The 13,905-nt window shown below is 41.4% G+C and overlaps 1 protein-coding gene across 4 annotated transcripts in view; it reads left to right on the top strand.

Moving 5' to 3' along the window:
- Positions 1–13,197, top strand: part of LOC111950719 (polypeptide N-acetylgalactosaminyltransferase 10-like) — a 98,887-nt gene extending 85,690 nt beyond the window's left edge. Inside the window, exons 8-13 of one of the 4 annotated variants that reach the window (XR_002875522.2) lie at positions 1,450–1,557; positions 6,627–6,848; positions 7,213–7,329; positions 8,080–8,229; positions 8,995–9,804; positions 9,982–13,197. Coding sequence is in view for 3 of the 4 variants with exons in the window: in XM_023968534.2 (XP_023824302.1) it covers positions 1,450–1,557; positions 6,627–6,848; positions 7,213–7,329; positions 8,080–8,229; positions 8,995–9,159 (762 nt within the window). In the remaining variant the exon portion in view is untranslated. Of the gene's footprint in view, positions 1–1,449; positions 1,558–6,626; positions 6,849–7,212; positions 7,330–8,079; positions 8,230–8,994 lie in introns of all 4 variants that reach the window. The other 3 variants (XM_023968534.2, XM_070434261.1, XM_023968536.2) reach the window with 3 other exon arrangements.
- Positions 13,198–13,905: the final 708 nt, after the last annotated feature.

Raw genomic sequence — 13,905 nt, forward strand, 5'->3', positions numbered from 1 at the left:
GGAAAGGAGAAACTGCTTGCCAGCTTGTAATCCTAAAAAACATAAATGAGTTAGTTACCTAGGTTTCGTTCAGCCATTCCTATGGGGAAAGAATAGGGTTTTGGGATAACCGTTGAAAATTGGGTCTAAGGTTAAAACAGGCTTAGAAGATCTTATACGTTTTGTTCTGTGACATATCAGTCAGTTTAACAAGACATTTATGAATTATAAAGCCTTTGTGCTTTTTTGGATTACATAAATGTTTTAAAATTCACAAAGTGATGTTGGGGGATGAAGATTATCTCATAGAGCAAAACATGTAAGATCTTTAAACCTGTGTTTAACACAGACCTTACCTTATTATTATTATTATTATTTWTTTTTTTAAACGACAAAAACAACATTTTACCATAGGCTTTGACCAACACATTTTTCCTACCCTCCTTCTCCTTGTTAGATATTATGCACATTTATGGCTTGGTAGCAAATGTCATCGCCGTTGAGCTAGCTCTCATAGTAACAGTAAACGGCACCAAGTGATATGAGCGATGAAGGGAGATGTGTAAAAGGGAGCTGAGTTACAGCCTCTCTCTATCCAATCGTAGCAGTAGGATCAAGTTACAACCCGCCCATTTCTTGGCAAATGTCTAAACTAGCCAATTGAGTTGTTTCGAATTTTGTCCTGGCACCTGAGTTGTTTAGGGATGCGTCCTGACAGCTGGAAAAATATACATTTCTACCCGATCACAAATCATGTTACGTTGGAGCTATTTGAATTGAAAATATGTTATTTTATATTCTCAAACAGCAGTGCCTATATGTCCTTCCATACAGGCGTGACATCCTGGAGTGATGCTTCTATGCAAATGTTGTTGATCAGTAGGCTAATGTAAGTCCCAAATGGAAGGAAAACAGATTGTCGTCTGTAGCACCATAGACTCCACTGATCAGCCTAAACAAGCTCAATCACTCAATCCATACACACACTCCTATTGAATATTCATTCACCTGTATTGTGTGTAGGCCTATGCCATCTTAATTTACCCAGTTTATCAAGATATTTACAATTCAAATAAAAGTATTAACATTATGTTATGTACTTAGATTGGTAAAAAAACGAAGTGAAATGTATTGTTTTTGAAATATTATGATATTGAATATCGCCCTAAAATATTGGCCATCAACCTCCTTGACCCCAAAAATCGTCATCGATTAGAGAAAGACCATATTGGTCTTTCTCTAATCCCTCCATCCCTCCCTCTGGAACCACTCTCTTTCTCCCTCCCTGCTTTCCTAGTACCTGTCAGCCTCTCATGTCCTCATACTGTTTACAGCTGCACACCACAGGCACACACTGACACAGGATACACACACTAACACTGCAGTGATGCCCTGACCCCCACACAGCTGGCTGTGTTAAACCTCTCTCCTTCTACCTCTTCCGCCCTCTCTCGCTGTCTCTCTCCACAGGTGTGGATGTGTGGCGGGCGTATGGAGGACATCCCGTGCTCCAGGGTGGGTCACATCTACAGGAAGTACGTCCCCTACAAGGTCCCCGGCGGGGTCAGCCTGGCTAGGGTGAGTGTTGGTTCCTAGACSCATCTTTTCCTCTTTTCTCCTCTAGAAAAGGATTTACAAAGAAAAACATACTACAGTATATCATGCAGACCTGCTAACCTGTATGCATTTTGTGTACCATGCACGCAATTTGAGGTTCATGTACGCTGGTACGATATCAATCTTGCTACTTTGCTAAGTTGAGGCAAGTTTTTTATATTTTTTTATTAAGCTTACTGCCCTGCTTTTATGTGCACTTGCCCTAATATGTGCAGGATTCTGCCGGTTCTTGCATTTTTTCCCCCACTCGTTAAATAGCCTGACCAACAACATCTCTGCTCCTGAACGTGTGTGTATATGTGTAGCCTATTTAGTGGTTGGCACATGCTTTGATATCTGCGAGCACATTGACTAGCAAGGAAGCGTGCAGTGTTGCGGTAGTTCAGTGTGCGCTGTGCGTGGATAGAAGTGAGAGCTTTTCCGCTAATACCGTCCTTCACAGAAAGTTATGTTAGATTTAATTAATCAGTATTTGATCTGTACTCCTTATATTACTGTAGGTCAACAGTAGGCTGCTAATGATGTGATAATAGCCTAGTCAGTTCACCAATGACAACAAGGCATATTAAATTCATTGTAGACCTAACTGAGAAGGAAGATTTGATGAACTAGATCAGGTATGGAGATCTGAAACAAGCTCATATATTTAGGCCTAATTCAGTTTTATATTCCAAATACAGTAGACTGCTACATTGCATCCAGTAATTGAATGATTCAGAATTTTTCCCAAGCAAAATTGAGAAGCCAGTTCACATTTTCACAAGACTATCCACATAAAGACACCTATTAAAGACACCTATTATAATAAGCATTACCCATATTTTAACTTAGGACAATGTGAAGGAGTCATTGAGACCGTCTCAAAATTAATTCAGGCCAAATGTGTTGGCTACATTGTTTGATATAATTTAAGACTTGAGGTGTCAGGAAATGGCAGTTACAGGTTTTTCAAACATGCAAAATGCTTCAACTACCTGCCCCCTACCTGACCTTAGGCCTACATAAGTACCACCGTGTCAGAAAATCATAGGGGGAACCCTGATTTTACATTTAAACTTATTTCTAGTTAGTTACTGAAAAGCACCCATAAACGTCTATAGCAGGGATCATCAACTAGTTTCAGCCGGGGGGCCGGAACATAAATACAAAGAATTTGTAGAATGTAAATTGACCGCAAGAATCCCAAACAGATATAATATTTGACTAAAACATAATTATTTCTAACCTTGTTTACGTTTGTATATGATCACGTTTCTCTCTATTATGTGTCGGAATACTTGAACAGATTTCCTAAATTAAAATCACCTGGAGATAATTTTCTGCTGTTTTTACGGTCTTATGTCCAACAAGTGCTTTTTTTTGTCGTAAAAAATGTAATAAAAAAAATATTTTTCTCTGAGAACTTGGGGGGGTCAAATAAAACCACCCACGGGGCCGCCAGTTGGGGCACCCTGGTCTATAGCCTATTATTCCTACAGATCCAGTCTTCTGACAAAATCATTATTGGGTCAAAAAAAATGAGCATTTGCCTATTATTTGATCGGTGTGGGTGTCACGTGCCGTCGTGTGGTCCGCGAGTGCCGCCGCAGCGCTGAAGTGGTACTCATAGATTCTTCAAGGTTGGCAGGTTTGTATATGGAACATTTATTGCAGAATTTGTTCTCCGAGTTGTCTAGTAAAGAGAGCATTCATCTCCTCTGCTGAGTTTCTCTGCAGTAGTTGGATCCTCAATGATACACACACACACACACCTTTATATTGCAGCCCCACACCCACTCATCACACCCATCATGAATGCTGTGACTGAATCGATAGGTGTCCCGCTGTGGGAAGGTGAGGAGAGTTTGACGTGAATGTTGAGTGTGTTCCACAGTCAGCAGTGCAGTGGGTATGAACGATTTAAGAAAGTGCTCTTCTTTCTGGTGGTGAACTGATTTAACCTCCTCATGCTCATGCCTCGTCTGGCGCTGTGTTTTAACAGCTTGAGCATTCAGAAAAAAACGAGACTCGGAATAATAAACGCTCAGCTTTTCTGTTTTTCCCTGCTTTTCTCCACCAAGGTGTCTGTCGTGCTTTGTTCTTGTGATATGGCCCCCTGTCGTTTTTTGTCCCCAAAATGCACAAGGCTAGATAAGTGACCTTGATTAGGAATGCACTGTAAAGAAGCTTAAGAGGTCTGCAAGTACGGAATCTTTAGATTTGAAAAACAAGTTCTATGATATCTTTTGATGCTTCTGCACTGAATGAGAACTACACTGAACAAAAATATAAATGCAACATGCAACAATTTTACTGAGTTACAGTTCATATAAGGAAATCGTTCAATTGAGAGAGAAAAAATCATTAGGCCCTAATCTATGGACTGGGCAGGGGTGCAGCCATGGGTGGGCCTTGGAGGGCATAGGCCCACCCACTTGGCAGCCAGGCCCACTCACTTGGGAGCCAAGCCCAGCCAATCAGTAGTTTTTCCCCACAAAAGGGCTTTATTACAGACAGAAATACTCCTCAGCAGGTGACGAAACCGGATGTGGAGGTCCTGGGCTGGCGTGGTTACACGTGGTCTGTGGTTGTGAGGCCGCTTGAATCTACTGCCAAATTCTCTAAAATTACGTTGGATGCAGTTTATGTTCGAGAAATGAACATTCAATTCTCTGGCAACAGCTCGGTGGACATTCCTCCAGTCCGCATGCCAATTGCATGCTCCCTCAAAACTTGAGACATCTGTGGCATTGTGTTGTGTGACACAACTACACATTTTAAAGTGGCCTTTTTTTATTGTCCCCAGCAAAAGGTGCACCTGCATAATGATCATGCTGTTTAATCAGCTTCTTGATATGCCACACCTGTCAGGTGGATGGATTATCTTGGCAAAGGGGAAATGTTCACTAACAGGGATGTAAACAAATTTGTGCCCAAAATTTGAGTGAAATAAGCTTTTTCTGCTTACGGAAAATTTCAGGGATTTTTTTYCCCTCCAGCTGATGAAACATGGGACCAACGCTCTACATGTTGCGTTTTATATTTTTGTTCAGTATATTTTCACATTCTTCCGAAACCTTTTGGAATGCAGCTGAAACCGTCCATTATGTATGCTGATCCCTGACCAAACCCTGTTTTGGCTTGGTCGGCTGTGTAAGTGAAACCTATTGGCCTGTTCGTTGGCTTACTTTTTGGCTTGTATTCATCCAGCGTGGGGGAATAGTCTCTCAGATGAAGAATGTCTGTTCTGTCTATGAGGGAGAAATGTTAATGACTGTGGATTGGGGTCAGTTGTTAATAATGTATTTCTTCAGAAAGAAGATGCACCAACAAAGACACAAGAACCTTTTCTTAGAAAAGGCCTCCAGTTCAGTCTACAATCGTTCAAATCAGGGGTTCTGATTAGTCGGTAATAGCCAGCTTTTGGTCAAAAATAATAATAATAATGAAAAGCCAATAAATAAAACTGCCACCGGCTAATTGTCCAGGAGAAGAAGAAAAAAATCCCATTACAAAATAATGCATTTTAGCCTATTCATTTATGGACATAACAGTTGATGTCAATACATTTGACTCTCCATGTTTATCTGCCTATTTGTTAATTTGCATACTTTTTTAAAGTTAAATCACCGCCAATTTAATTCCACAACGTTATGCAAATTAACCTATAGACCAATAAGCGTGGCCTGCCAAATGTATTTACATCGACTGGTATGTTAATCAATGAATAGGCTAAAAAGCATTATTTTGCAATGGGATTTTTTTTCTTCTACTGGACAATTAGCTCGTGCCAGTTTTTTATTTATCGGCACAGCATACAGATTATTTATTTCTCGCACAGAATGACAAGCTGACCAATAGAATAGGTAACTTTTCTACAATGGGGATATTAGATTGACATAGGCTAGTGATTTTGCTGTTCGTTACTCGTCTTGTTGGCTGAGGAAAAGTAAATGTGGACAGTTATTTTAACATCTTCAAAGTGCGCATCGGAATTTGGTAAGAAGGACGCACGCCTGTTGCGTCCTCAAGTTGCATGTTAAGATTAATAAGAACAATCTAAATGTGATTTTCTGTCATTTATGCACCCAATGCATATAGGTCTGGTTAATATCTCAAATGTCAAATGAAAAGGCTGCCGGTCAAATGTCCTGCACCATATTTTCCTAACGGAAACCCTGGTTCAAATGCATACATAATACCTGCATTCATATTGATAGATTTTCTGTAACATGGTGCCGAAAGAATGAAAATGGTGAATATTGTACCTAAAATAGAAAGTGCCAATTAAGCACAGCTCTGTGTGTTCAGCATCATCCTGGTTTCGCTGTGTTCCTTTTTGAAGTGGAGCTCAGAGAAAAGGGTGGAATTCAGAGTCACAGAGGAGGCATGAATTATTGCTGGCCTGTGGCGCTGCTTCTTTTTTGTGCACACGTCGCCTTTTTGCTCTCGCCTCCCCCAAAACTTCCCTGCAGCTGCCTCTTCTAGMCCCCSCCCCCCCCCCCCCMYCAGCACCMCCCCMSMGGCACAGCACCCACMCCCCCYCCCMCACMGCTCCTCMYCGCCACTGGCATTCTTCCAGGTGTGCTGATTAACCAGCTCGCCCATCCCTCCCAAACCCATCCGCCATGCAAGCAGATGGTGCCAGTGAACTTCTCCTCACCTGGAGAGGAGTTAGCCAACAGAGTTTGGCTTAGAGCTGTGCTTTCTGTGCTGCTCGGTATATGTATGCCCTATAGCAGGAGGATGTGCTCACTAACTGTAACTCCCATCCAAACCTTAGTCTGGCTGTGACTGTTTGGATTCCTAATAGCAGTTATCATTGGCTTTACTCTCTGCTGATCGTAAGTTTGTTTTATCCACTTCTATTAGAAGGGTAATGGTTATGTAAAACGAAACCTCTCCTCAGACTGTCCTTGTATGTATTATAAGAGACGAGGCCATCTAGCAGTCAACAAGGCCCCAAAGGACTGGTACCCTGCATCCATCCCTCCCCTATAGACATTGTGGAGCAACAGTGCTTTTTCTGTTCTCCCTTGGTCTCTGTACAGAACCTGAAGCGAGTGGCCGAGGTATGGATGGATGAATATGCAGAGTACATCTACCAGCGGAGGCCAGAGTACAGGCACCTGTCAGCAGGAGACATGACAGTGCAGAAGGACCTGAGGAACAGCCTCAACTGTAAGAGCTTCAAGTGGTTCATGACAGAGGTGGCCTGGGACCTACCCAAGCACTACCCACCTGTGGAGCCCCCTGCTGCCGCCTGGGGAGAGGTACAACACATCTATTAGTGTCTTCGGAGAGGCATGCCAACAGCTAGAAGGAGAGAAAGTTAAGAGTGAGAGACGACATATGGAGAGAAGGTTAGATTGGAAAGAGAGCAAGAAAGACAGATAGACTGTCTGGACTATGACAGCCGGGTGTCACTGTCACTTCTGCCATCAGAAGGCCATGCTCCTGCCACAGTATCCTCTTTGTCATTACTCATCATCAATCACTTTTTCACTAAAGAGGAGAGTTCTGAGAGATCCAGACAGCTCTAGACAGTGGTTAATAGTATTGACTAGTATTGAATGATGTCTATTCATTTCTGTCTTTCTCTGTTAACCTGTTTGTCTGACCCTGTGTGTGTTCTAGCTGCGCAACACAGGCAGTGGCATGTGCATGGAGAGCAAACACTTTTCGTCTGGGTCGCCTGTCCGCCTGGAGACATGTCTGAAGGGGCGGGGTGAGGCCGGGTGGAGCCATGGACAGGTGTGGAGCTTAGTAGACACCACTGAATACAGACATCTGTCTGCCGTGAAAAGCGCTAGTTTTCCTGTAGTTTTGCATACAGAACTTCATTTTGTACTGTGTACAGACAGCGCTCTGCCTTCATAAGCACTACACGTGCACACACACACTGGCACACACACACACACACACACACACACACACAAGCTGGTGCATACTCTAATTTACACACACACAACTGTATAATCGCTACTGTTCTAATGGAGCCCCATTTATTCCCCTTGTTATCCAAAATATGTTTTAGCAGAGCTCATAACCAAACGTTGATGTTTTCTTATTATTTTCTAGGTTGCCTGCTCTGACACTGCTTTGACAGTATAATTAAAGTCATTTAAAGAGCTGTTGTTGTTTAATCTCTGTCATGGTTGCAATTTGTATTCAAAGCTGGGATGACAAACAGCATGGCTGCAGTCCAAGTCAGGGCCTTTTGAATGTAACAGCAGAGGAGCCCCTTTACGAACCCTTTACGAACAAGGAAGGTTCTCTTCAACCCTGGTTCTGAAGACTCACAGGTTGTGCAGGCTTTTGTTCCAGCTTATTACTAACACACCTCGGAGTTTTGATAATTAATTAAATCAGGTGTTATTACTGGGCTAGAACAAAAGCTTGCTCTGTGGTTCTCCAGGACCAGGAATGACACTGGCTCCAAGAGGAGAGGTGGAGGCCCATCTTTGGAGGTGATCTGATCCAGGTTGTCTCTGCCCTGTCCAGGTGTTCACGTTTGGCTGGCGGGAGGACATCCGGGTGGGGGGCCCCATGCACACTAAAAAGGTCTGCTTCGATGCCATCTCCCACAACAGCCCTGTCACCCTGTACGACTGCCACGGCTTGAAGGGTAACCAGCTGTGGCGCTACAGGAAGGTAAGGTCTCTCTTTCTCACACACACACATTATTTTTTCATGTATGAAAAAGACAAGTTTGTGAGTTGGTTGTGATGCACTTCTTTGCTCCAGCCAAGCAGCAGTCTTCAAGATGTATTTTTGATCCTTTGTATTTCCTTTTCCTTGTGATAAAATGCCATAGGCTGCTTGCTAAGGCAGTTTCTTTCCAAAAAAAAAAAAAAAAAAAAAAAAAAAAAGTAAAATAACATTCAGCTTTTAAAGGGATACTTTGGTATTTTGGCAATGAGGCCCTTTATCTACTTCCCTTGAGTCAGATGAACTTGTGGATACCATTTGTATGTCTTTCCGTGTAGTTTGAAGGAAGTTTGCCAACTGTCGTTTGCGCAATTGCTAACTAGAGTTGGTGCAATGACTGGAAGTCTATGGTAACAGCTAGCGTGCTAATTGTTACCATAGACTTCCAGTCATTGAGCTAACGCAAGTTAGCATTGGCTCGCGACACTACCTCTAACGTCCTTCATACTGGAAGCATAGACATTAACATTGTATCCACGAGTTCATCTGACTCTGGGGAATAAATAAAGGGCTCATTGCCAAAATCCCAAAGTATCTCTTAAAGCTGTGTACCCAGTTAGAAGAAGAAAAAAATCCTYGTTTTCCATGCAGGCTATTCAATATTTTGATATTAAATGACCTCTTTGGAAAATATTTTCAGTTAAATGTACTGTAACTAAATATATCATTACCATGTCTCTCCTCTTTTCTCTCCTTCCATCTCTGTAGGATAAAAGTTTATACCACCCCATCAGTAACAGCTGTATCGACAGCAACCCCACAGAGAGGAAGGTGTTCATGAACACGTGTGACCCCAGCGTCCCCAGCCAGCAGTGGGTGTTTGAGAAGACTAACACCACCATCCTGGAGACGTTCAACCGCAATAGCAACTGACACCTGTAGGGGTCAGCACTGAACCTGAATACCACTCACTCTGGAACTGTGTTCTTTCACTAAGACAGAAGTGGGATGTTGTTACTCTAAAGGGGTCAAGGGTGGAAGGAAGTGAAGGGGGGTCAGGGGCTAGCATTAGCATGGGCAAGCCAGTCTAGATGCATCAGTTATTGGGCGATGGAGAAGAGTTGGCGCCTGAGAGGCTCTCTCTGTGGTTGAAAGACTGGTCTCTCAATGCGGTGATGGTGTCTTCCTGCGTCAGGGGGATTAGGTCTGTCACAGCACGGTCATTCTGGCGGTGGTCCATCTCATTTCTGCTTCTCTGTGCCTCTCCCAGACGACTCTGCCCATACGTCCGTCTCCATCACCCTGCGTGGGTGTGTCTCTTGCTCAGTCATTTTCCCTCCATTCCCCTCATGTGCCGCCCCTGCTCTGACAGCCCCCCCTCTGACTCCCGCTGAGCCAAGCCCAAACTGACACACTGTGAAGCCAGCCAGACCCAACCACTCTGAAAAGCACCTTGTGATGATTCTTGTTTTTGTTTTCTTGTTATGCTCACTTGGCTAGCGTTTTCTTTTTCTTGGTTTCCACTCTATAGCGTTGATCGAAAGTGGAGTTGCGCAACATCTGTCCAAATGAAGAGGGGTAAGAAAAGCCTCATCTTTTAGGATGTGTATTTTGTTTTAGATCTGAATGAATAATACTTTAGTAGCAGCACTCTTATCTATTCGAAGGACTGTGATTTGATGCCATTGATTTGTCCATAGAGGGAACTGTAAGGACTACTATCATCAGTTTCTTTTTGTCCCATCACCTGAACAGAGGCTCCCGCTGCCTTCTGGGATGAACCCCAGCACTCTCTGGAATGACCTCATCATGAAACACATGGAGGTCAGCAGCACTGAGACGGTAGACATACCATGCTGGCTTCTCAAACGCATCAGGAGTGACTCTAGACTGGTTTGCCGGGGGGGGGGGGGTTTAGATGCATTAAGCACTTGCAATGATAAACTTGAATGAAAATCGTAGTGCCTTGCTGGATGAGAGCAGAAGTAAATACGGCCTGGTCTGACTCGGTCTGGCCTGGTGCCCTATTCCAGTCGTCCTCCTCCTACACTGTCTCAGACTGACTGACAGATGTTGGAGAGAGAGAGGCAATCTGAGGTGACACTGGCTCTTAATGGATGGAGTTCTACAACAGTAATGTATTTGTAATATTAGTTTTTTGCTAGTCTCTTCAGCTATTCACTATGTGTTCTCCTGCCTTTAAAAGTTAACAGCTTCTCTGAAAAGACCCTCTTTATGTTCATGGCATGTCTCCAACATGCCAATTTGTTGTTATGATCAACAGACCCAATAGTTTGTCAAGATCTATAATGGACATTCAAGCATTGATTAGTATTGATTTCCTGTTCTTGTTGTGCGTTTAGATTTTGTAGCGTTATGACTACTTACTCAGCATTTGCTTTCTTTCAGTTTTTTGTCTTGGCTTAGCCAATGAGTTGTTTGTATATCAAATGCAATTCAGTTTAGACCTGGATGTTGTTTAGAAAGACTGCTTACATTGCCTGCTGTGTAGTTATGTTCCATTCTTTGTGTGTGTTTTTTGTTCCCCTCTTTTTCTCTGAAATAATTCCAAGGTAGGGTACTTGTTTAGCCTTAGGTGTTTGTCTGCTACAAAAAAAGTTATTAGGGCAAAACATTGTCACCTTAAGGCAAAGCGGGATATGATATGCATGATGCAATGATCACACCCTTCATCAGTCAAACTCATCCTACCCCTTTCAGAAATTAATATAAATCAAATTAGCATAAAAAACTAGCTTTTTGTTGTTTGATGGAACTAATTTGAGTACACTACTAGCCTGTAGCGTATGTGTTGTAGATTTTGACTGGCCAAGTGAATCATCAAATAGTTTAGACTCAAACAACGGCATTCTTCCATGCATTGTGGAGAAAATGTATGGAAATTCAACGAGATCCATGTGGCACATTAGTATGAGATGCTGCACATTGATGCTTTAGTTGTGAAGCATCTTTGTTGCCCAGTCATGTAACACTGTATGTTCTTTCTCCTTATCAAACTGAAATGTAGCTAGGACTGGCTGGGGAATCCAAAGTTGGTTACTTCCATTGGTTTCCCTTTCCAAAAATGTTTAGTTTTGTCCGGGCAAGTAAGCAGCATGTATGGAAGACCAAAGCTTTTAAATATTATGATAAAAATGGCCGAATCTAAGTTGTGTAACTTTTTCCAAGACAAAATATTCATTTTCCAATTATTCCAGCTGAATACATTTCACAATTATGCTTACAGAATTATTATATCTGTACCAGAGTTGTAATTTAAGCTGATTAATTGTCTCATCTTTTGCACTAATATTGTAAGTGTAAATGGTAAAATCCTTAACACAGTTTAAATTACCATCATAGAACTAAGACTGGAATTCAATCAAACCAGGACTGCGGAAAACTGTATGGTCAATTTTACAATTTCCATTGGGTGAAAAATCAAACCCGATTTTGATTTAGTCCTGCTTTTTCTCTTGATGCATTGTTTGATATTTTCTTTCAAATGCTCCACCGGTTGGTCCATGACTCCCAATGTGCTCACTGCTCTCCCGATGCTAGAATGATGGGTCGAAACATGTTTATGTTCAAGCAATGAAGTTTATGCAGTAAAGTTATGTTTGTGTCTGAGGGAATATAAACAGGGTTGTTTGACCTGTGGACATATAATCATCTTGCAAAGGTGGTAAGAATCCCCCAAATCCATGGCATTTTATTGTTCAGTTTGGAACAAGGATATTTGCAGTACATTGACCCTGTCAATTGCACATGTAAAAGGCATTTGATTGTCATATGATTTATAACTTGGGATGGAGGTGGTGAAACCTTTTTTAAATTGTGGTTTTAAATATTTTATACAGTGCAATTTCTTTTCATGATCTTGTTTGAATTAAATATTCAGCCAAATATTGTGAAGACAATACCTTTTATTTTTTATTTAATGTCTTAATGACCAGTGCAGTTAAATGTGATTTTCCTGTGTTTTAAATATATTTCCAGACTGAGATTGGAATAATACTGTGTAATGATCATGCCCATTTAGCGTAAGAGCTGTTTGGAAAGACTGCTTGAAATTTCAGCCTGTTTTGAAGGGATGGGTTTTTGCCCTGCCTGGCAACATCATCAGGCGGTATAAGTTAATAGATCGATAACAGAGTTTCAAACCTCTGCCAATAACAGCTAGTTTTCAGGTTACATTAGGTTAGTCCAATTGGGCCCTCACTCAGACCACTCCCAGACAGTCCTAGCAAAATTCTTGCTCGGGGAAATTGCTCTTTGCTTAGAAGATATTTTTTATTACAATTTTTCACCATTTTAATTACATTTACATTTAAGTCATTTAGCAGACGCTCTTATCCAGAGCGACTTACAAATTGGTAAGCTACTCAATTGTTACCCAGAAATTATTTGATATTGAGATAAAAAATGGCTGCATTGGACCTTTTTTAAAGTTGCAATATGTAGCTTTTTGGGCAACCAGACCAAATTCACATAGATCTATAACTCACATTTCTATCATTGTACTTGAAAGCAAGTCTAAGAAGCGGTAGATCTGTTCTATGTGCGCTATTTCTATGCTTCCCGTTAAGTTTGTTTTTCGTCTTTTACGTTTGGTTTTGTACACCATCTTCAAACAGCTGAAACGACAACATGTTTAGTTTTGGAAAATATATTTCACAGCGGTTTAGATTGTACAATGATTCTACACTATACTAGCTTATTTTGTCACACATACTGAAATTAGGCGAACTATTAGAATTTTAGCAACCTGCATAGTGCAACTTTAAGACCATTGTTGGTCATTCACAAAATGCTGTGTACATGTTTGTGCAATTTTGATGTGTACATTTTGTCATAAATATCCAATATTTTTTTTCTACTGACAATGACTGTAAAGGTATTTAACACACCGTGTACAACTAAACTGGAATTGTATATTTTTTGCTGAAAATAAAAAAATATATATTTGAATTATGGGTTGTATTGTTTTTGGGGGGGGGCTTAAACAGAGAGAATACTTTAATTAAATAAGTCATTTGTATATGTAGCAATCAAATCCCATCTAGAATTATGTAAAACAAGGACATGCCGATCATGAAAATATATATTTTTACTCCAATTGAGATAAGTAAAATAATACTGTAATAAATTCACCATATGTGGCCCATGGTTGGTATTATTTGGAACCACTAACAATAAATGCAACCATAAACAAAACTAATGCACAAGTTTAGTTGAGATTGGTTGACTATAGTTGAGACCAGTCTCTGTCCTCACTGGACGCTGTGTCTCTGCAGATTGAGTTTCCCGGGCCGCTGGCTGATTCCCATCCTAGGTCCTCTTCTGGGAGACTGAAGGCTGTGAGCTTCCTTCCATTCTGTTGCGTGTAGAATATCCACATCTCAGGAAGTTGTTGGACCTTCTTTTTTGATATTTTCAGTGGTATTGTTAACAAACACCCCAATAAAGAAAATTAGAATTAAAAACAGGTTCAGCCCCAGGTTCGACTGTGATCTGGCAGAGTTACGCCACCTCAAGAATTCCATTTGGCGAAAGGCTCCGCACACACATTCTTCGGCTGAATGGCTTTCGTTCAGGCAAATGAGAAATAAGTGCACTCAGGCTACCCGGAAGGCCAAAGTTAGTTATTTTAAGGAGCAGTTCTCTCTCTGGGTCTAA

This window comes from Salvelinus sp. IW2-2015, linkage group LG23 (assembly GCF_002910315.2).
Source record: "Salvelinus sp. IW2-2015 linkage group LG23, ASM291031v2, whole genome shotgun sequence".
In the NCBI taxonomy this organism is placed as follows: Eukaryota; Metazoa; Chordata; class Actinopteri; order Salmoniformes; family Salmonidae; genus Salvelinus; species Salvelinus sp. IW2-2015.